This window comes from Engystomops pustulosus, chromosome 7 (genome assembly GCF_040894005.1).
Source record: "Engystomops pustulosus chromosome 7, aEngPut4.maternal, whole genome shotgun sequence".
NCBI classification, from domain to species: domain Eukaryota; kingdom Metazoa; phylum Chordata; class Amphibia; order Anura; family Leptodactylidae; genus Engystomops; species Engystomops pustulosus.
The window spans coordinates 25,067,506-25,089,842 of NC_092417.1; the positions used below are offsets into that span (position 1 = coordinate 25,067,506).

The 22,337-nt window shown below is 39.7% G+C and overlaps 3 protein-coding genes across 3 annotated transcripts; all 3 read right to left on the minus strand.

The window, feature by feature from the left end:
* Positions 1-231: 231 nt before the first annotated feature.
* LOC140070101 (olfactory receptor 12D1-like) lies at positions 232-1,194 on the minus strand. Its single transcript, XM_072116435.1, has one exon. The coding sequence runs from the start codon at positions 1,192-1,194 to the stop codon at positions 232-234; it is 963 nt and encodes a 320-aa protein (XP_071972536.1).
* Positions 1,195-6,290: 5,096 nt separating this feature from the next.
* On the minus strand, positions 6,291-7,235 carry LOC140070102 (olfactory receptor 12D1-like). The gene has a single exon (XM_072116436.1). It carries the CDS (start codon positions 7,233-7,235, stop codon positions 6,291-6,293), a length of 945 nt encoding a protein of 314 aa, XP_071972537.1.
* A 7,453-nt stretch (positions 7,236-14,688) lies between these two features.
* On the minus strand, positions 14,689-15,639 carry LOC140070104 (olfactory receptor 12D1-like). Its single transcript, XM_072116437.1, has one exon. The coding sequence runs from the start codon at positions 15,637-15,639 to the stop codon at positions 14,689-14,691; it is 951 nt and encodes a 316-aa protein (XP_071972538.1).
* Positions 15,640-22,337: the final 6,698 nt, after the last annotated feature.

Consider the following 22,337-nt stretch of genomic DNA (forward strand, 5'->3'; position numbering starts at 1 on the left):
TACCTGGGTGTAGCATGCAGTCAGATTCAGGAGGGATGGGTGCATGGTCCTCACCCCTCCTTCTCCATAGGAAGTCAGAAGGTCTCTCGAGGTACAGAGAGCAATAGGGCCATTCAAGTGGATGAATTTTTTGCCCATTGAAGTGAATGTGGCCTTGTGCTACCCATATTAAAACTTCACAGTACAGGTTGCATCGGCTTCTGTAAGTACAACCTTATAAGTCAATCACTATTACATGCCAGTTAATAATGTAGTATTTTTTAAACAAAGACTTTGCAAAAACGGCTTCTTTAGAGCTCTTTTTACTTCCTTATTTCTTAGGGCATAGATAATGGGATTTAATGCTGGTGTAATGACCGTGAACAAGACCGCAGTCATCCTGTCTTGTTCAAGGGAATCCTTAGTGGCTGGTCTCAAGTAGGTACAGAAAGCGGTGCCAAAATATAAAAATACCACAGTGAGATGGGAAGTGCAGGTGGAGAAGGCTTTACTTCTACCTTTTTCTGAACGAATATTCTGCAGATGAACCACTATAAAAGTATAAGAGATAATAATTAGAACAAATGTACTTAGAGCTACAGATCCTGTAAGTATGTTGACCAAGCTCTCATTGATATGAGTGTCGGTACAAGCCAATTTCAACAAAGGCTTAATATCACAATAGAAATGAGTGATTTTGTTAAAGTGGCAAAAAGGAAGACGAGAAGTCAAAATTGTATGGGACAGTGAGTATAAAAAGCCAATAAGCCAAGAAATGAATGCTAGCTCAATGCACACTGCCCTTGCCATGAGGACATGGTATCTCAGAGGGTTACAAATGGCAACATATCTGTCATAAGACATGGATGCGAGAAGCATGGCTTCAGTGCTTCCCAAGAAATGAAAGATGTGGAGCTGGGCTATGCAACCTTGAAAGGAGATCTTCTTGTCTTCTACAAGTAGGCCGGACAACATCTTGGGGACTGTTGTGGTTGCATAGAAGAAATCCAGGAAAGAAAGGTTGCCCAAGAGAAAGTACATTGGAGTGTGAAGACCATGATCTGCAATAACCAATGTCACAATGCTTAAGTTACCCACAAAGCTTAAGAGATAGAATATAAGGAACATTACAAAGAAGAAAAGCTGCAACTCAGGGAGATTGGTGATTCCTAGAAGAATGAACTCGTTAACAAATGTCTCATTCAGCTCTTCCATTTAAATCTACAAATAAAAAATAAAATTTACATGAAAAAAATCACCTCCTAAAATAGTATTGCAGTATACTGTACATGTGATCACAAACCCTAATGTACCATAGGGACCCTAGAAATACATATAAAATATGGAGAAAAAAAAAGTTGAAAGCAATTTTTTAAAAACTAAAAGCTCCATGTTTCACTAGGCCCCTGGGTGACAGGGCCTTAGTGGGCCCCTTTACAGTGAACTCATGTGGCAGCCTTCAAAATTCAACAAGTTGTTTATTGCCACATCCCAAAAAGCCTGCTCGATCAAAATATGGAAACGGTTATTCTCGGTGGTGAACCCTGTAACAGAAAACAACATCCAAATGTCCAAATCACCACTTTTTTGCCATTTCACAAGACATATAAATTTGAATAAAAAGTGAACACAAAGTCATACAGTCCCACTACCAAATGGTAGAAATAAAAGAATCATCTAATCCCACACAAAAAATGACACCTTACGCACGTCACTACGCCAAAGAATCAAAAAAGTTATTGGCGTCAGCATTTGGCAAAACACTAAATGTATTTCCGTACAAAAGGTTTTCATTTTTAATTTTTTTTTAAAAGATGTGTCATTTAGAGCTCCCAGTAAAAACTAAATATTAAGGCCACAAGAAAATGCTGCAATTTAGATTTTTGTCAATTTCCCGGCATTTGGAATTTTTTTTCCTACTTTCCAGTAGACAGCATGAAGTATTAACTGATGTCACCATAAAGTGACACAGAAAATAAGCCCCCACACATCTCCATATTTGGAAAAAAAAATTGTCATTGACTTTTTAATCCATTGGCGACGATTGGTAGCACGAGGTTTAGTGTAGTGCGTAGAAAATTTTTATGATTGCCATTTATGTAGGTTGACTATGTATAAATGCTACAGTATTTTCAGTGAAATCGGAGAAATCTCAATATTGCAACAAATCTTCCTTACTTATGCAAAGACAGAATTAAAAGTACAAGGTGGGGAGGTATTTGTTTTATTATTAGAGGCTCAAAAAATTGTTACAGTTGAAAAAAATAGGGCAGGGTTTATGTGTTAAAAACTAAATAATAGAAAAGAATAAAGGACCACACTACAAAAATCTAAATTCATCAACGTACAGTGTAATCAATATCAATCGTTTCACATCTGGGATAGAGTATACAATTCAGCATAGAAAAGATACTGTAAACAAATAATAATTCTCCAATTCTAAACTACTAGTCCTTAAAAAAAAGAAGTTAAGAGCACTGGTAGGAGTCAATAAATTAATCATCAAATGACTTTACATACCGGAAAAAGAGATCAAAGAAAAGATTGCACACAGCACATGAGCAAAAACTGTACTTAATGGTCCCAGACTTGTTCTCTTCACATCCAGCATTTATGTTATAGCTTTGAAACACAAAGGGGAATTATATCCTAAAGGGCCAAAAGGTCCCAATGCAGTTGCTTTGAGGAGTTCTGCAGATAATTGTATAAATGTTCTAGAATTAAAACATCCATTGCTTAAAATGTTGAATATTACCGGCAACTTTTTATCCCTTTTTCTAAATATAATACAACTGTAGTCTTTAACCCCCAAAGAGAATATTAATTGTAATTAGTGATAAATGGACCTGTTAAAATTTGTGGCATTTAAAGGAACTCTACTATTTGTTCCATTCTTTGTGAACCAAACATACCTTGTAGCTGTAGCTACACTGATGCAGAAACACATCTTCTGTAATCTCTGATCCGAGTGGTTTTGTTCCAAAAAAATAATTATAAAATTTAGGACCTTGAGAAAGCTAGGAGCATACTGGCTAACACATTACATGGAGCATCCTGAACTGTCCAGACAGGACTAATCAACTTAAGCTGGGTGATTCATACACAGCAGCTGGGGGATGGTGTAGTGATTGATTACTTCTGCCTGTCAGAGACAACATAGTGAATACATCATTCTCTGAAGCAGTGTATAATTAGGCTAAGAGGAGAAGCACCGGTGCAGCCACAGATCTCCAGAGCCTGATTATCATAATTTTAGAATTGTTTTTTTCAGCAAAACCACTCAGCTCAGGGATTAAGCAAGATATGTTTCTGCATCAGTGTAGCTAAAGCATTTCTCAAGGTATGTTTGATTCATTAGCATAAAAATAAATGGTAGATTTCTTTTAAACTGCTACGGTCATGTGTGCACTGCCATTTCGGGGAGGGTCCTCATTCCTGATGCCAACTACTATTGACACAAGCCATTTAAATGATGTATATAAAGAGTTAATCTGCAGATGAATGTTGAGCTGAGCCTGGCCCACAAACTTTTATATTCAATATAGTTTAGTCAAAAAAAAATTGCTTGCACCAAAATAAATGCATCAAGCTGCAATGTGAAAGCACAGTGCACAAACATGGAGGGTGTTGCAGGACCCAGATATTACAGAAAATACATGACACCTAAGGAAAATGACACAATTGTTAAATAACTTTGAGGAGTATCAAACTGTCTAGACTCAAAGCATGAGTGAAGTGGAGGTGTGCAAATGAAAATTAACAGGGAATCGTAAATGCAATCAAAACAAAGTACATATCAATATTATCATACTGTAAAGAACGCGTAGTGCTAGGTAGGTGGCCCCCGCACATCCATGGAGGTATATAAGATACCAAATGGAAACAAAGAACCAAGAAGAAGGTGGAAGAAAGAAAAAGGGTTTGAAAGATGAAGATAAGGGACAGTGCAGAGGAAGACACATAAGGGAAGATGGGCAAGGACTCAGTTTTGCTGGGGTATCAACAGATACGTGATATTTCAGCCAAAATAGACCTTTCTACAGACGCTGTGAGATCCATAAGATAAAGAGTGAATGCAAATAACTATGGAATAGAAATTAGTTGGCACTGCCATCTTTAGGCTACATACTACTCTGGATTTCAGCTTACTTGTCACTTCAGGTCTACATTGGACATTGTAGATTTGGGTCTCCCAAAACTGAACATGAACTTTAGTCAGAAGTTTGGGTCCGGGTTTAATTGTGCTCTGTTTAAATGTGACCGGGAGCATTTAAATCAATGGCCTACATTTATCAAAACTAGTGATCTATGTGCAGGTTGCCTCACTAATGTGCATAGTACCTCAGATTATTGAATACTGGCGCCTCGTCTTTATTAATCTGCCACCCCTCCCTCCCCCCCCCCCCCGCACTGCTCGGGAAGTGTGCAACAACTTTTTTAGGTGTACCTTTCACAAATTGCGTAACACAATTCTATCTAGTCTCTGTATTAAATATATCGCACGGCCCAAATTTCCTTAGGCATCTGTTGTGCCTGACCTCTTCCAACGGACCCAGTGATGCCCAATAGTGCTCTGGGAATCTCAGTAAGAATTATGTACTTTGATTTCTCCAGTTGCTGATGACTACGGATGTTTTGGAGCCCATGTTGCCTCTCTGGACATACTGCAGTCTATTTCTCCATTAGTCGAAGGTCCAGTAAGAAAAGGGTGGTGTCCATTTACAGGCCCCTCGTTTTTGTTGGGGTGTCGGGGTCATGTCTCTAAGCTGAACTAAATGAACTAACAAACTAAAAAAAAAACATTAACTACATTAGACTATGAACTAAAAACTACACACTACATAAACAGCTGTGGATATTAATTAATGGAGGAGGAGGGGAAGCTCTTCTGAGGACATGCAGGTGATGTAAGTCAGTGGCGCCGCTGAAACTACATATCACATTCACATCCTGCAGCCCTGCAGCAGCGACACCACTGACAGTGACATATACCTGCTGCTGGCCCTGTGATGAGAAGTGATGTGATGTCAATGTCTGCGGGTCATCACAGTGTACACAAGCTATTGGATCCGGCTACTGCTCCAGCACCACAAACAGTGAGTCACAGTGCCATCCTCAGTCTTCAATCAGGTGTCTCTTCCCCCGGCAGCTCTAAAGTAAAGTACTACGCACCTTCACTTGTGGGGGCAGGGGCCAGTACGGGCTGCGGTGGTGTCATTAGGCAATGGAGATTATGCGCTGGGCATGACAACAGTGGGGGGGGGCTGGTTTAGAGTGCCCAGAGGCTGAGTCAGCCAGTTCACATCTCCTACACTGTCTGGGAGATCTGGTCTAGACGGTAGATGGTTTCATGCAGTTAGGGAATGTGATTGGCTTTCCTAAATAGATGGGATATAAGATTATGTTTGAAGTCATTATATTACTTTTATGAACAGTACAAAATTAAGGATATAGAGCTAACGTGCTAACATCCGGGAACATGTTTACTTGGATGGTGGGGGGCCCTAGTCGCATAAACAGCCCGGAGCCCATGGGACACTTAATCCACCACGGGTAACTGTAAGGTCAGTATGAGCTAGAACTCCCAGGACCCTAATATGCATGTCATTTTTGGTTAATACTTAGATAAAATATGTTTTTCATAGCAATGGGGTAACTACTCAACAAAAGTTGTTTGGTGGGAGGTTAGTAATTCCATAAACTCTTTTTAGCAGAAAGTTTGAAAATTATAACATAAATAAATCAATATGTGCTAGCATCAATTTGCCCAATGTTCAGTTATTGATGGGACTTGTGTCAGGGCTGTGAGTCTTTGGACCCTCTGAACCACTGCTTTAGGTGGTATTAGCGGACACCTGGGACCAGAGTCTAAGTGGCACCTGGTCTTCACCAGAGCCCGCCGCAAAACAGGATGGTCTTTCTGTGGCGGGGTACCACAAAGTCGTTCCACAGATGCATAGCCCGCGGTGGCAGCCAAGATAGTAATGCAGGAGACAGTCTGTACTCAGGGAGACAGCTGGAGAAAAAGGCACACTAGGACTCACAGGAGCTGGCACATGGATCAGGAACGGACTGGCACATAAATCAGGATACACAGCAAGGACAGACACATGGATCAGGATACAAAGCAACACAGGATACAAAGAATTCTGCCCCTGCATTCCATATTGGGTGTGACGGGTGGGAAACAAGGTGGGCAGGGGGCAGATGACAATCTTCACCACGTCAGGCCAGAGCCTCTTAGTAGATCCAGGCTTAAGAGAGCTAAGGGGAGAGTCTTAATAGATTTCCCCCAATATTTCCCCCAATGTTTAGTACTTAGTAAAAGATAGTCCATCTAAGAAGTGCTTTCTGAGAGCTGTCTTTACGTCCTTATTTCTCAAGGCATAAATAAATGGATTTAATGCAGGTGTGATGACTGTAACCAGAACAGCAGTCATTCTGTCCTGCTCCAGGGAATCCTTAGTGGCTGGTCTCAAGTATGTGCAGAAAGCAGTTCCAAAGTATATGAGGACCACAGTGAGGTGTGAAGTGCAGGTGGAGAAAGCTTTACTTCTACCTTGCTCAGAAGGAATATTCTGGAGATTAGTTGCAATAAAGATATAGGAAATTATTATGAGAATGAATGTCACGAGAGCAACAGAACCTGTGACTATGTTGACCAAGCTCTCATTGATATGTGTGTCGGTACAAGCCAACTTCAACAAAGGCTTAATATCACAATAAAAATGAGTTATTTTGTTCATGTTGCAGAAAGGAAGCCTCGAAGTCAAAATTGTATGGAACAATGAGTAAAGAAAACTAATAAACCAGGATGTGAATGCTAGTTCAATACATGCAGTCCTATCCATGAGGATTTGGTATCTCAATGGGTTGCAAATGGCAACATATCTGTCATAAGACATGGATGCGAGGAGCATGGCTTCGGTGCTTCCCAAGAAATGAAATATGTGGAGCTGGGCTATGCAAGCACGGAAGGAGATCTTCTTATCTTCTACAAGTAGGCCGGACAACATCTTGGGGACTGTTGTGGTGGCATAGAAGAAATCCAGGAAGGAAAGGTTTCCCAAGAGAAAGTACATTGGAGTGTGAAGACCATGATCGGCAATAACCACTGTCACAATGCTTAAGTTACCCACAAAGCTTAAGAGGTAGAACATGAGAAACACAATAAAGAGGAAAGACTGTAATTCAGGGATATTGGTGATTCCTAGAAGAATGAATTCTCTTACAGATGTCTCATTTAGCTTTCCCATTTTATCTGAAATGAAAATACAAAAATAAGACTAAGAATGAGTTTTTTAAAAATTATTTGTTTGCAAACAAAAACACTTCTTGCAGTTTTGCATAATGGGGCAGATTTATCAAGCTGTCAAAAAGTAAGAGTGTGGCACCAATTACAGCTCCCCTTTAAAATATTCATGAGCACTGGTAAAATGAAAGCTGAGCTGTACTTATTTGCCATGGGTAACTAATAACGTTTGTACTTTCAGACAGCTTGATAAATCTACCCCAATGGCTAAAATCTGTGCACTTGCAAAGGACTAATTATGATCAGGGTGATGATCTAATTTCTATATATCATATATATTTGTTTTTTACAGAATTTGATTTTCTCTCTTTTATTCTGTAACGCATCATCGCTACCTACTTGTTTTAGCAACTTAAATGCTTTATCTTTACTGTGTATTGTTCACCTTACAGTACTAGTTACCTGTTTTTTTCTTATGTTCTCATATCTCATGGTTTCACAACACCATTTTAAAATATTTATGGCAATGTCCCTTTTTTGGGGGCTATTGTTTTTGAGAACATTGTGCCACTTTATGTACCACCTGAAGTAACAGAAAATGTTTCTTCTGCCAAGATTTTCCCCAGTGTAGTGGGACATTTCTATATCATGACATGAGCTTCAAAAGGTAAAATGTAACACCCTATCTTCACCCACACAACTATCAGTCCCTTAGACAGTGTTAAACAAAGCAAAACGTCAGTAAATTGCAAAATCTAAGCCCACAAAGAGAACAAGCTACAATACATATCATGAAACACCAATCAGCACCATAATAAAAGATACTGTCAGGATCTGAGGTAGTGGATCCTCTGTACCACAGTGAGTGATGGCGCATGCCGACAACTGGGAGCAAAGTCTAAGTGGCATCTGGTTTCCACCAGAGCACGCTGCAAAGCAGGATGGACTTGATGCGGCGGGATACCACCAGCTCGCTCCACAGACGCGAATTTGCCCCCGGTGGTGGCCAAGGCATGGTACAAAGTTGTGAGGCAGAATTGTGGTCGGGGATAGGCAGGAGGTCAGCATAGAATCAACGTCAAATGGAACCTGGGATCACAACAGGAAATTAGCAGACAGGCACTAGGCAATAAAGCAAGATTTCTCTGAGGGATATAGCACAAAGATCTAGCTGGGACTGCAGGAAGAGGCCCGCCTTTATCAAAATTCCCGGGAATGCCAGCACCAGTGCGCTGGTCCTCTAAATCTTCATCTGCAGGCGTGTGCGCCATAAGATTTAGGGATGCGTGCCGGGCTGCTGAATCCTGAGCAGGACCGTGGAGAGGTTAGGAAGCAAGGAGGGGAGCTAGGACCAGAGCGAGGCACTGGTGCGCCCAGGATGTGGGTTCTAGGGACACCTGAGACAGATACCATGAGGTTTACGCGAACACTCTTTTCATGAATGGCCCAGATTAGTGCATGTGGAACATGAGGTTAGACATGCAAGACAGTAACTAGAAAAACAAACCTTTACAGTGACTGTATCAATCCACAGTGACAAGTTAACAAAAATAGATGAACCCAAACACATGCCAAGGGTCTAGCATCCAGGAGAGACAATCCAATCCAGAAAATTAGCTGGTCAAAGATGAAATAAAAACCAGCATGGAGCAAGATCCAGGTGAGATATTAATAACCTCCAGGAATGGGCGTAAAAATTGAAAAGAGAGTCAGAGGAAAGTATGTAAACATGAAAGTGATAAAACACTTATTACTTAGGATAGTTAGAATATCATTTTGTGTTATCTTTATGAGATCATTTGCTAGGAGAAAACATCTTTACATGTAGTTCACACTCTTATACTGCCGCATCTCCTCCCGCCCCCTCAGCACTTGTACAGTTATCACTTCCTGCATCAATCTCAGTGCTAAAGTAGCTGGTGAGGGTGAGACAGTGTGACAGTCTGTAAAGCCAGATCACTGAAGGGCTAGAGTTGCTAACATAATTTTAAAAGTTGATTTAGAAGGAAGGAGGCTAAGGATAACAAATATAAGAAAATAAACACAGTCACAGTGCATGCCTGGGAATTCGATTCTGAGGATGCTTGATGGTGGATTTCCTTTAAGAAAATAAGACCTGTCTTGTAATTGGCAGAATGTTTATACATGGAAAGTTGTATATTTTTCAAGTATACATCGGAACCAATTTAATAAAAAACTAAATTTGCAATGTCACAAAATAAGATAAACAGAACAGGACATCTACTAAATCTTACAGATTTTTTTTTTCTTTATCACAACATACTGGGTTGCTCCTTTATTCTTATAACAACACCTGTCTACAGGTCGAGGTTGAATTTACACAAATGTATGTCTTAAGGACAGAAGCCGGGTGGGCATATGTCCGCTGTGATGGAGAGGAGGAGGGGTGACCTCTCCATAGAAATACACAGCGTATGGACTGTGCACACGGGGAAAGATGGGACATGTCCTATCTTTTCTCTGTGTACGGAGTAGTACGGTGCTACACATTTGTTGCACAGCATTGCTCGGTGCCGCCATTGCCATCTATGGGAGACGTATGTACGCCTGCACATACACCCCCCATACAGTCGTGTGAAAGCAGCCTAAGTTTGATAATGAGGATACATTCACACATTGCAGTTAAAATGGCATCATAATCAATTTTGATGTAGTGTAAGAAGCAGTTTCTTAATGTAACAGGTGAAAGATATGTAGTTGTAGTTAAAACTGTTTTGTTAAGCAATTCCTTATTTTAACAAATGAATTATGTGGTTTCCCCTTCAAAAACAAATTCAAATGTTCAGATAATGGGTCCATTATCGATTCAGCGGCACGTTTTCTGCGCTGGATTCGGGTCCGGCCGGGAATTATTAAGGTAGTTCCTCCGCTGTCCACCCGGTGGCGCTGCTGCGCTGAAAAGCATCGGAACGCGCTGGAGTTCACCGGCTCGTGCTGAGTGAAGGTAAGTGCAAGCTCCGCGACAGATTTTTAGTTTTAAATGTGGCGTTTTTTCCGAATCTGTCAGGTTTTCGTTCGGCCACACCCCCGATTTCCGTTGCGTGCATGCCAGCGCCGATGCGCCACAATCCGATCGCATGCGCCAAATTCCTGGGGCAATTCAGGGGAAATCGGCGCAAATCGGAAATATTCGGGTAACACGTCGGGAAAACGCGAATCGGGCCCTTAGTAAATGACCCCCGATGTCTTTCACTGTTAACTTTCCAAAATACTGATCATGATACAGTTTAAACTGCAACTTGTGAAAGCACACTGAGGGTGCTGCATTACAATCAGCTTTCAGGTGGTTTTAGGAGCAGTCTTGTTAATATAACAGGTGAAAGACATTTGTGGAACAGGTTTCCCCTTCAAAATCAAATTCACCCATTGAGTTCATGTCTTTCATCTGTTAAATTAACGAAACTGCACCTAAAACCACCTCAAAAGTGATGGAGATGCAGTTGTAACTGCAACATGTGAACAAAACCCTCAAGCTCAGCCCTTATCACGTCAATGAAGCTTACATGTAAAGGGAAAAAAGTACCCATGGACTGGTCTGGCATAACAATAAAAAATATTGGAAATAAAACTGAAATAATCAAGGTAGAAGGTAAAGGAAAGATTTTTCCAAACATGATTCAGAACAATTTATTGCGTCCTCCACGTTGGCACAAAGACTATTTCTGTACACAATCCTCAATTTATGCTACATTAATGAAAACCACAAAGGAATAACAAACCCCAGGGTCCTAATAAAATTAATATTTATTCTCTAGATAATTGTTATATTTTTGTTCTGTTTTTTTCTTCGTTTGAATGATTACATTGTTTACTAAGGATGCTGAACAAAATGTTGACCATACAAGCATTTTTTTTCTATATTCCTATATTATAGTCAAGCAAACAACCATAGCCTTCGTTAATTGCTAGAGGCATCTTTGAATGGTTGTTTGGCCACCAATCCAGCAATATGTCCGTGTCTGGTGGCCGAGCCTGATTCGGGACATCGGGTCCACTAATCTCTACTTGTGAGAAACACCCAGGACTTGGAGCTATGACGGTTGCCCTGTAGTGTCTGTTCCCTGGAAAGCTGGAGATCAGATTGTCACGGGTGCTCCTGCGATATCGAGGGTGCACCCGTGCTCGCTGGAAGCCGGTCCCAGTCCCCCTGCCTGGACTTACCTCTCCTGGTTCCTGTCTGTGCTCCGGGTCCCGGCGTGTAGGCCACACTCCTCCTTCCTTCCAGGCGCTCCCGGACTTCTCAAGATTTAAAGGGCCAACGTCCTCCTGATTGGCGCTGGCTAATGCAGCCCAGCCTTTATAATCCGGCACCTCCCTACCTTCCTGGCCGGATCTACAGCATTCCAAGGAACTTCCAAGGTTTCCACACCTCGCTTCCCACAGCGGTTCGTGTTGAAGTGATTGCCCACCAGCGTTTCCAGATGCTTTTGTCTACCAGTGTTTCCAGACGCTCCTGTCTTCCAGCGTTCCCAGACGCCTCCGTGTCTCCTGTCTCCAGAGTTCCCATACTCAACCTGCAGTACTTTCCAGAGTTGCAGTCCAGCGGTGTCTTCAGTCCATGCCAACGTCACCAGTGCTCCTCTGTGTTCCTGCTGTCAACCCAGACTTGGACTGTTTCCTGCACATCCCTGTATCCTGGCTGCCACCGCAGGCCGCATACCATCTCCCGCGGTGGTGCAAAGGGTCCACTGGTCCAAAGACTCCTCCCTCTGGACTCTTCCCATAGAGACTTTCCTCCCGAGTACTCCCAGGTACCTTCCAGTTGTCTGTGTTACCCGTTATACAAATCTAGTCTCAGCTGTGGGTTGAGTGTTGCAGGGGCTAGCCAGTCAGGGCATAACCCATGAAATGGATAAATAGCTAATCGCCAGCATACGCAGGCTGGTTATACTTTTACTTGCAGTACTTCTGTCTCTTTGTGTTTTTCTGAACCTGAAACCGTGAACCTGTGCCTGGGCCGGTATCATGCCTTAGTTAGTACCTAGTCTGATCAGGAACCATAAATCTATACCTGTCCCAGTATCCTAATGGATATGGAACCACAAATCTTGGATTCTGCCTGATCTGGAGCTCTATTTTGGACCCTGTACCCCAATTATGTACCCCGTTTTCGGTATCCTCTTCCTGAGATTGTCCCCAATCTCGTGCCTGCTTCCCAATACTCTTTTGTCTACATATTTATCTGATTCTTGACACCTCTACTATTATTAAAATGCAACATAAATTTCCCACATGTTAGAATATCTCTAATTTCTAATTTTGCCACCCATAAAAATTTCAATGTCAATGAAGGCATCAGCTGCTCCTACAGAAAAGGACCCCGTAAACAGCTTGGTTTGTAGAAGCACAATGTGGCACCTTCAAGAGGCCAAATAGCTAAAGCAAAAAGTATTTGATAATTAACATACACACAATGCTATAAATATGAAAAAGTAGGCATCACGGTTACAGGGTTCTATCCCAAAACCCTCAAACCAATAAAGGTTGTCTCAGCTTTCTCACGCAATACAATGGTGTCATGTGTGATGTCACAAATATTCATGAAGTACAGAGTAAACATAATTACAGTAAAATCCCATATACCTTGATCATATACAAGTGTAGTCACACCAAGCAATAAATAAATTAATAGTGATGTGAGAATTCATAATAACTGCACTGCTCACACTTGATTCACAAATTGGAGTGCTGCTGCTTTTACTGAATTCATTATTGGATCCTTTGCCACTGATTTTCAGATTTTGCACCCAGACAATCAGGTTGTGCTGCCTTGGACTCTCTTGTTATATATATATATATATAACATTTATGTATATGTATATGTTTATGTATATATATATATATATGGAATACTTTTTACTTCAGTTATTTGGCTTGTCAAAAGATCAAAGATCCTGTGACCCGATACCACGCAATTAACCCTGCACTTTTCTACCCAATATGTATGTATTATTGGACAGCAACCACATTTCCCAAACCCCTTGGAGGTTAAAGCAACTGCCAGAATTCATTAACTATCCAATGTTTGATTATCGTTTCTACTGAGTGAGCATAGTTACATTGGTGCACACCTCGCAGCGATCCATCTTTGTTACACAAATTTATGTGCAATGTGAGGCACTGCTCTGTTTTCTATTATCCTCCAGAGATTCAGGGTAGTAAACATTCCTTAAAATCTAGACTAATGGTTTAGGAGGCAAATAACAATCACATACAGCATGGATCCTATTAGCACCATATTTCAATATATTTTACATTTCCACATGAAATGAATAACTGAATTAGCGTTGGACGGACACATACTGCCAAGTTCAGGTTTGTACCAAACTTTGCTGGGTTGGGCTATCTGAACTGAAACCTGAACTTCATTTGGCGCTGAGTCCAGGTTCGGCTCAACCTCCCTGCCAGTAATGCAGGTGGTGCTGGCACTGATCACATGCTGTAAACTCTTTGAATGACACAAAAGACGCAAAATCAGCAGGCGCATTTAAATCTCCTCCCCAAAATGGAGGAACTTGCATGCTAGTGCCCATGCGCAATCATTTTGTGGAGGATCGTAGCTCGCTGATAACATCATCAAAAGCAATGTATGTTATGCCACTGGCTCCTTTACCAGTTAATGCCCGCAGACACTGCAAGAATTGATAGCAGGTGTTACTGGCAGGGCATTACTGGAGGAGTCAACTCATCATTACGTAAAATGAGGACTGAGGACTGAGGACACCAACATCATTCCTATCTCCTTGAACTCTATCTTTTTTACTAATGGGTGATTAATAGAGATGAGCGAGTATACTCATCCGAGCATCTCGTTGCTCGGACGAGTATTTCGCTCGCTCGAGAAAATGCTCGAGTCTCCCATTGACTCCAATGGGGCTCGTTATTCGAGATGAGCACTCGAGCATCTGGAAAAGTTCGTCTTGAATAACGAGCACTCAAGCATTTCAGTGCTTTCTCATCTCTAGTGATTAATTCATACAACCTGTTGAAAACCATTGGCAATGTTTTATTGGTAGCTTCTGATGAGGTTGATGGGCTATAGATAAAAAACAATTGCTGGCAGTATTTGCTCTGAAACAAATATTCTAAAATTATGACTGAAATTGAGCAAAGCCCTCAAGAATAACAAGATACCTACAAACTAACAACTGTCCATGTAGTAGTATCTAAATAATCTTTTCCTTTTCTTGTAAGAGTTAGACCCAGGTTTAAACTGCAGCTCAAAGTGTAACACTTGTTAGTGCTGTCAACAGGCAATGACCAAAAATTCTACAAAGGACTAGAAGACTATGGGTGTGTTGGTCTGTATTGGTGTTTTGTGGTTGTATAACTTGTTAGAATTGGAAGAGTTTTCTGCTAGTATGGTATGCTGCTAAAAAAAATAGTTTGATAAGAAAGTGGAAACCCTGAGAAAATTAAACTAATTCCACCTACAACTAGTAGTGTTGTTGTTTAAAAAATAGGCCACCTATGAAAAGTTTTCGAAGTGCTCTTTTCACTTCCTTGTTTCTCAGGGCATAGATAATAGGGTTCAATGCTGGTGTAATAACCGTGAATAGGATTGCTGTTATCCGATCTTGCTCCAGTGAATTCTTCGTAGCTGGTTTCAAGTATGTGCAGAAAGCAGTTCCAAAATATATGAGGACCACAGTGAGGTGAGAAGTGCAGGTGGAGAAGGCTTTACTTCTACCTTGTTCAGAGCGAATATTATGAAGATTAGTTGCAATAAAGAAATAGGAGATAATTATGAGAACGAATGTCCCTAGAGCAACAGAACCTGTGACTATGTTGACCAAACTCTCATTGATATGTGTGTCGGTACAAGCCAACTTCAACAGAGGTTTAATATCACAATAGAAATGAGTTATCTTGTTCATGTTGCAGAACGGAAGCCTGGCGGTCAAGATTGTATGGGATAGTGAGTATAAGAAACCAATAAGCCAAGATGTGAATGCTAGTTCAATGCATGCTGCCCTTGCCATGAGGACATGGTATCTTAATGGGTTGCAAATGGCAACATATCTGTCATAAGACATTGATGCGAGAAGCATGGCTTCAGTGCTTCCCAAGAAATGAAATATGTGGAGCTGGGCTATGCAAGCACGGAAGGAGATTATCTTGTCTTCTACAAGTAGGCCGGACAACATCTTGGGGACTGTTGTGGTTGCATAGAAGAAATCCAGGAAGGAAAGATTTCCCAAGAGAAAGTACATCGGAGTGTGAAGACCATGATCGGCAATAACCACTGTCACAATGCTTAAGTTACCCACAAAGCTTAAGAGATAGAACATGAGAAATGTAACAAAGAGGAAAACTTGTAACTCGGGGAGGTTGGTGATTCCTAGAAGAATGAATTCCCTTACAAATGTCTCATTCAGCTCTTCCATTAGCATCTGCAAGCAAAATATGCAAAAGTCAAAAGGCAAAAATACCAACACACAATACAGAATTTAAAATTTCTAGCTTGACATCAAGAAACTAAATGATATATTGTATTCTATTTCTATAATGAAGTCATACAATTTTAAAATATCAATTATTTCTATGCTTTTTTATTGTTTCCTTTGCATTAAAATATATTTAGAAATAAAATAGCTCATTGAACTAGAATGGAGGCAGTCACCCTGTATGCAAAACTTCCTTTAAGAAAAACTTCCATCTAGGGCACCCAGACTTCACTAAGATTACAGTGTATTTGGGTTTTTGCTACGACAGATGGCCAACATGGTAGCAAAATAAGTCAAGATATGAGGTCAAACACAAGAAATGGCAGACACAAGAAATGGCAGACATAGTTAGAAGAAGGTGAGCCTACTAGTAACTTGTAAAAGATAATGGGGCACATTTATGTTTACAAAATATGGAGTGTCCGACGATCATGCACTCCGGCGCAATTCACTGAGATTGTGCGCCCTGCATCTGTTGATTCCCCGCTAAGGTCCACCAGAGTTCACCTTCTTCCCGGTGTGTGTAAGTGCATGTCTTGCGCCATAGTTTTAAAGTTAAAACCAGGATTGTCCGACAACCCGCTACCGATTTCTGTAGAATGAAAGTCGGTGCAATTGCACCAAATTCCGATACAATCCCCTTCTAAATAGCTGTCCCAGTGGCGCAAATCCCGAAAATTTCTAAAAGCTGACGAAAGTGTAATCCCAGGGACCCTTAGTAAATAAGCCCCAATATGAATTTAATTACCGGTAATATTTCCTCCAAAATAGATTATCACGTTGGCAATCCCAGAGGTCACATTTTAATGTGTTGAAGAAGAGAGGTAATTTAAGTTCTGTTTTTTTATTATTAAAAAAAATTGTATAAATACCAAAAGAAATTTATTCATGAATAAATTCTAAAGAATATAATAGCAAAAAAAGTTAAAACTTATTTAGTTTACAAATTCTATCACTGAATTTGGCCGATGATACTTTATTGTCAAATTTTATTTTATAGTAATATAAAAAGATAACAGGCATTTGACTAAAGCTTTCCAAAGCTTGATAACGTGAAAAGGCTGAGATGCACATTCAAATGTATTGCAGAAGTTTGGTAAGGTGAGGATATTTTAATATTAAATAATTAATAAAATGTAAACAAAAATAAAATATTCTAATAGAAAAAAAAACTAAATAAAAATAACCCTGTGAATAGGGTAGAGAAAATAGAGACTTCATAGTCAGCGACTATTAGCAACTACTAAAAGATTATATGGATTTAACTATTACTCCCTCTGATGTAATTAATAAAATTTATTGTCAATGAAAAACGATAGGCAGCAATGACCTTTCAAATTGCAGTGTTGCAGACATTTGGTGAGGTAAGGACATACAGTGGGTACAGAAAGTATTTAGACCCCTTAAAATGTTTCACTTTTTTTTACTACAGCCAATTTGTAAGCTCTTTTTTTTGCTCATTAAAGGGGTTATCCGGGTGTAAAAATTTACTTAGGGCCGGGCTGGAGTGGGCTATTTAAAAATGATGAACGTGTACTTACCTCGTCTGGCCCTGCTGATGTCCCACGTCGCACTCCATATGATCTGTGCGGTGGTTTGATTACAAGGGTGCACAGGGAGCTTCCTGCCTGGGACATTGGCGGTGTCGGTGGAGGTAATTACACCTTTATTATTTTTAAATAGCCCACCCCAGCCAGGCCATAAATAATTTTTTTATAACTGGATAACCCCTTTAATGTGCACTCTGCCCCCATCAAAAGCAGAAATTAAATATCACATGGTCATAAGTATTATGACCCTTTGCTATGACTTATTTAACTCACATGCTGTCCATTTCCTTCTGATCCTCCTTGAGATGGTTCTACTCCTTCATTGGAGTCCAGCTCTGTTTAATTGGACTCGATTAGGAAAAGCACAAAATACCTGTTCATATACCTCACAGTTTATAGTGCATGACAGAGCACATGAGAATTATGAGGTATAAGGAACTGCCCATGATGCTCAGAGACAGAAATGTGACATTGTAAAGATCTAGGTTACAAAATAATTTCTGTACCACTTAAGGTTCCTTAAATGGAAGACGTTTGGGACAACTCTTCCTTGACCTTCCCATCCAGCCAAATTAAGCAATCTTAAGAGAAGAGCTTTGGTGAGAGAAGTTGAGAACCCCAAGATCCCTGCGGCTGAGCTCCAGAGATGCAGTAAAGAGATGGGAGAATATTCAGCAAAATCAACTATCACTGCAGCCAGAAGCGTCTCCTCAGTGCAAAACATATAAAAACCTATATTTTGCAAAAAAAAAAAAAAAACACAAAGGACTTTCAGACTATGAGAAATAAGTTTCTCTGGTCTGCAGAGACAAAATTAGAATTTTTTGTTGTTAATTCTAAATTGCATGTGTGGAGAAAAACATGGACTGCTCAACACCTGCTAAATACAATCCCAACAGTGACACAGTGATCCTGGAGAAAAACCTCTTCCAGAGTGCTCTGGACTTCAGATTGGGTCGAAAGTTGCCCTTAAAAAACTGCCCTTAAGCACACAGCTAAAATAATAAGGCAGAGGCTTCAGAACAACTCTGTGACCATTCTTGACTGGCCGAGTCAGAGATCAGACCTAAACCCAATTGAGCATCTCAATTGAAAGAGACTTGAAAATGGCTTCCACCAACATCCACCAACCAACCTGAGAGGACTGGAGAGGATCTGCAAGGAAGAGGCAGAGGATTCCCAAAACCAGGTGTGAATAACATGTTGCTTCATTCCCAAGAAGACTTCTGGCTGTACTAGCTCAAAAGGTGCTTCTACTCAATACTGAGCTGAATACTTATAACCATATGGAATTTCAGTTTTTCTTGTTTAATAAATTAGCAGTAAATACAGTAATGAGCGAAAACTTTTTTCATCTTACCAATTGTCTACAATAACATAAAGAGTGAAAAATTTAAAGGGATCTAAATACTTTCAGCACCCACTGTATTTATGTTCAATAGGTAATAAAATAAAAAGGTTTTAAAACTCTAATAAAAAACATTGAACTCAATGAGCAGTAGCATACTCATTTCATTATTACTGCTTAATAGGGTGGATGATAAAGAGACTTCATAGTCAGAGATTACTAGCAACTGGTAAAAGACAATATGGATTTAACTAATGCTTCCTCCTACATAACTACATTTTTATACTTAATAAAATAAAAATGTAAAAAATAATTTTAAAATATATTTAAAATAAGAAAAAAATAAGAAAATAAGAAATAAAACAGTATACATTATATTGCTGGTGCTGAATAGGATGGATGATCTAGAGTCAATAGTTTGTAGTGAGCTGGAAAATAGTGTAGAAAAAATATTTACCGGTATATGGAATTAACTAATGTTTTCTTATGTATAAATAAGAACAGGATACAGTGATTTAAGGATGCTGCTGAAGTGATGTAATGTAGGCTCCTCTGTACATTATATTAATATATATTTGTAATGCAAATATTGCAAAAAAATTGCAAATAAAACATTTTTTATAATGAAATGTTGAAAAATATAAAAATATAAGAAAATATATTCAGAACGTTGAATTTAAACCCACAAAATAAAATTATGCAAAGAATAAGTGATGTCTTTTATGGATGCCATTCCGGCTACTGAATAGGGTGAATAATATACACTGTTTATCATTTGAGGCTAATTGCAATTAATGGAGAGGACGTTAGCAAATGAAAAATAAAATTACCCCAAATAATAGCCGAAAATAGTTAAGCAAATTTCAACTCTTCATATGTTGGATTCAATGAATATAAATAAAATGAACGTACTTACAAAAAACAAAGAAATCTAGAATGACTAAAGTACATGTACAGAAAGAGGATTTTGGCGTTTGCATTGGCACAGAGACTTGATCTCTTCACATCCTGCAATTTATAACATATTCCTGCAATACACTATACTGGAAATATGCCCTAAAGGAATAACAATTCCCATTGCAATTAATGTTCTGTGTGTTCTCTAGATAATATGTACACATTACTCTGAAATTACCACAATCTTTTCTGAGAAGTCTGCTCATTATTAATAATATTTTTTACTATATTTTAAAGTAGAATAAAATGTTATACTGGGTAGATATGACCAATATATAGCAAGGTGGGGGGGGTGGGCACATGTCAAGTAATTTTCTGTACATCAGTGCCGTCCACATGTCACTACTATGCCTTACTCCCCGCAGCTTTATCTTGAATATACTAACTAATTTAAAAGTCCTAGTTCACACCTCAGCAGACTAGGGTCACCAAGATTTTTCTTAAAATTTGCTCTAAAAAACCAAAGGAAATATATCCAATTACTTCAAATTAAATTATAGAATTATGGGTCATCCCAGTCAGATACCAGGTATATTTCTGTGAATGGGGTAGCGTGGTACATTTGTACCTGCATCTCAATCTATTCTGAAGGCCTTGGATGAGGAAATACAAAGAACTCTCAATGGGAGTAAGTAAGAATGTCATGTTTGGTCTCCAAGACACTCGTAGTCTGGATGGTTCTGATGAAACCATAATCCTATTATGAATAATCCCATTGAGAAGTAAAAACCCATGGAGGGTCCTGGGTCTGTTCCAGGTAGTAAGTGTTCTAGAACCCACCTATACACCACATATTGGGACTCATTTACTAAGGGTCCGTGGACTGCATTTTCGTCGGGTTTCCCGTCATTTCCGTGTTGCGCCGCATTTAACAGGGGTTTTTGGCGCCCACGATCGGATTTTGGGGTATCAGCGCCGGCTTTCACACGACACAAATCGGGGAGGGGGCCGGCCTTTGGACGATCCGACGAATTCGGACAACCTGCGGGATTTAACATCGCACATTGTGTCGCAAGACATGCACTCACATACACTGGGATAAAGAAGGTGAACTCTGGCAGACCACAGCGGGGAAGCGACACATGCCGGATCTCGGGCACACGATGTTGGTGAATCGCGACGGACTTCATCTTCATGGGACTGTCCGGATTGGGGATCACAACAGGACCTGGTAAGTAAATGTGCCCCATTGTGTGTTTTTTATTGTCTAGTGCTAATGTGCCCTTAATGCAAATAAATATATAAATTTAATCTGCATTGTTTTTTCTATCTGGAACCACAAATCCACAAACCCAATTACTTGGGTTGGTTTCTGGCCAATATAATCCCATTACAGTGCAGGTTTACTGTATTACATCTAATGAGAGCTGTTGGCAGTGCTCTGTTAGCTGAGGCGAGTGAAAGAGGACTATTAGCCATTCAGGGCTATGGGTGAGTGTTATGCCATACCGGAGGTTGTGTGGACAACTACTTTACTCTTTCTGTACCTCCAAATACAATGTGCTAAGAATTCGATTCTCAAGGATGACCTCCCTAAATGTCCACAGATTACTTTTAGAAAATCTACATCTATAAAAAATATTGTGGCTCTGAGTAGACTTCATGACCACGAAAAAACTAATACACAATTGAAAAAATTAGAACAGACAGCAACATTCAAATGCAATAATAAACTGCCTATGTTGCAGTTTAAAATATGGGAACAAGTCTAACACATTTGTATCAAACAGCAAAGGAGAACCATTTAAAAGTAAACAAAGAATATCATGTAGTTTATCTTTTGTAATCTATTTGGTTATTTGGTTACCTGCAGCTGTGGTCTGCAATACGTTAGCAGAACAATTTAATCATAAAGGACCCGATTTAATGGCCATAGATTCAAAACAAAAAATGGCTTTTTGGAACAGAGTTTATCCAGACATTTAACATTGAAACGCAATAAAACATTTAACCATATAAAAATAAAAGGAATAGAACAAATCACTGAAAAAAACATATAATAGAAACTCAATTTTAAACAAAAGAGAATTGTTCAGGATTTATCATCTAGGAAATTTATATCCAGATGGTTTAAATGAAGTAATAGGGACATTTACTTACCCGTCCATGCACATTCCCTGATCTGGAGTGTCTGATTGGAATGCACATCTGCTGTGATTCAAGAACATTGTGCGCCCGATTTCCTGCATGTGTTACTTCCCCGCTCAGGTCCGCCAGAGCTCACCATCATCTTCCTGGTTCATGTAAGTGCTTGATCTTACTACACAAATCGAAAGTTAAACCCCGCGCTCAGTCTGAATCAGTCGGATCGTCTGATTGTCCGCCCCCCGATTTCTGTCGCATGAAAGCCGGCGCCAATGCACCAAAATCTGATCACCTGCGACACAGTCCCCTACTAAATCCCTGTCCCAGTGGCACGATCCCCGAAAAGTAAGAAAACCCAACGCAAATGTGGCCGCAGGACCATTAGTAAATAAGCCCCATAGAGTCTATTTAATTGCTCATATTTTAATTATTTTATCATTTTTTGATACATATATTAATTATTATTATATATCTTTTCTATCTTTTTTTTACAATCGGATCTATATATATATTAATGCAACAGTATGAACTTATAGAAACTAGAAACAGAACCTTTTATTATTTTATACAACTGTACCCCTGCCTGTTTATTTATTCATTTGTGTATTTATTTGTTTATTTATTCAGGTACTCATTTGTTTATTTATCTACTTATCCATTTAATCCGCTGATGCACACAAAAAGCATTCACATTTTAC

Bases quoted from the DNA above. Each gene is read 5' to 3' on its own strand.
- LOC140070104 (XM_072116437.1), bottom strand. From the start codon at position 15,639: ATGGAAGAGCTGAATGAGACATTTGTAAGGGAATTCATTCTTCTAGGA.
- LOC140070102 (XM_072116436.1), bottom strand. From the start codon at position 7,235: ATGGGAAAGCTAAATGAGACATCTGTAAGAGAATTCATTCTTCTAGGA.
- LOC140070101 (XM_072116435.1), bottom strand. From the start codon at position 1,194: ATGGAAGAGCTGAATGAGACATTTGTTAACGAGTTCATTCTTCTAGGA.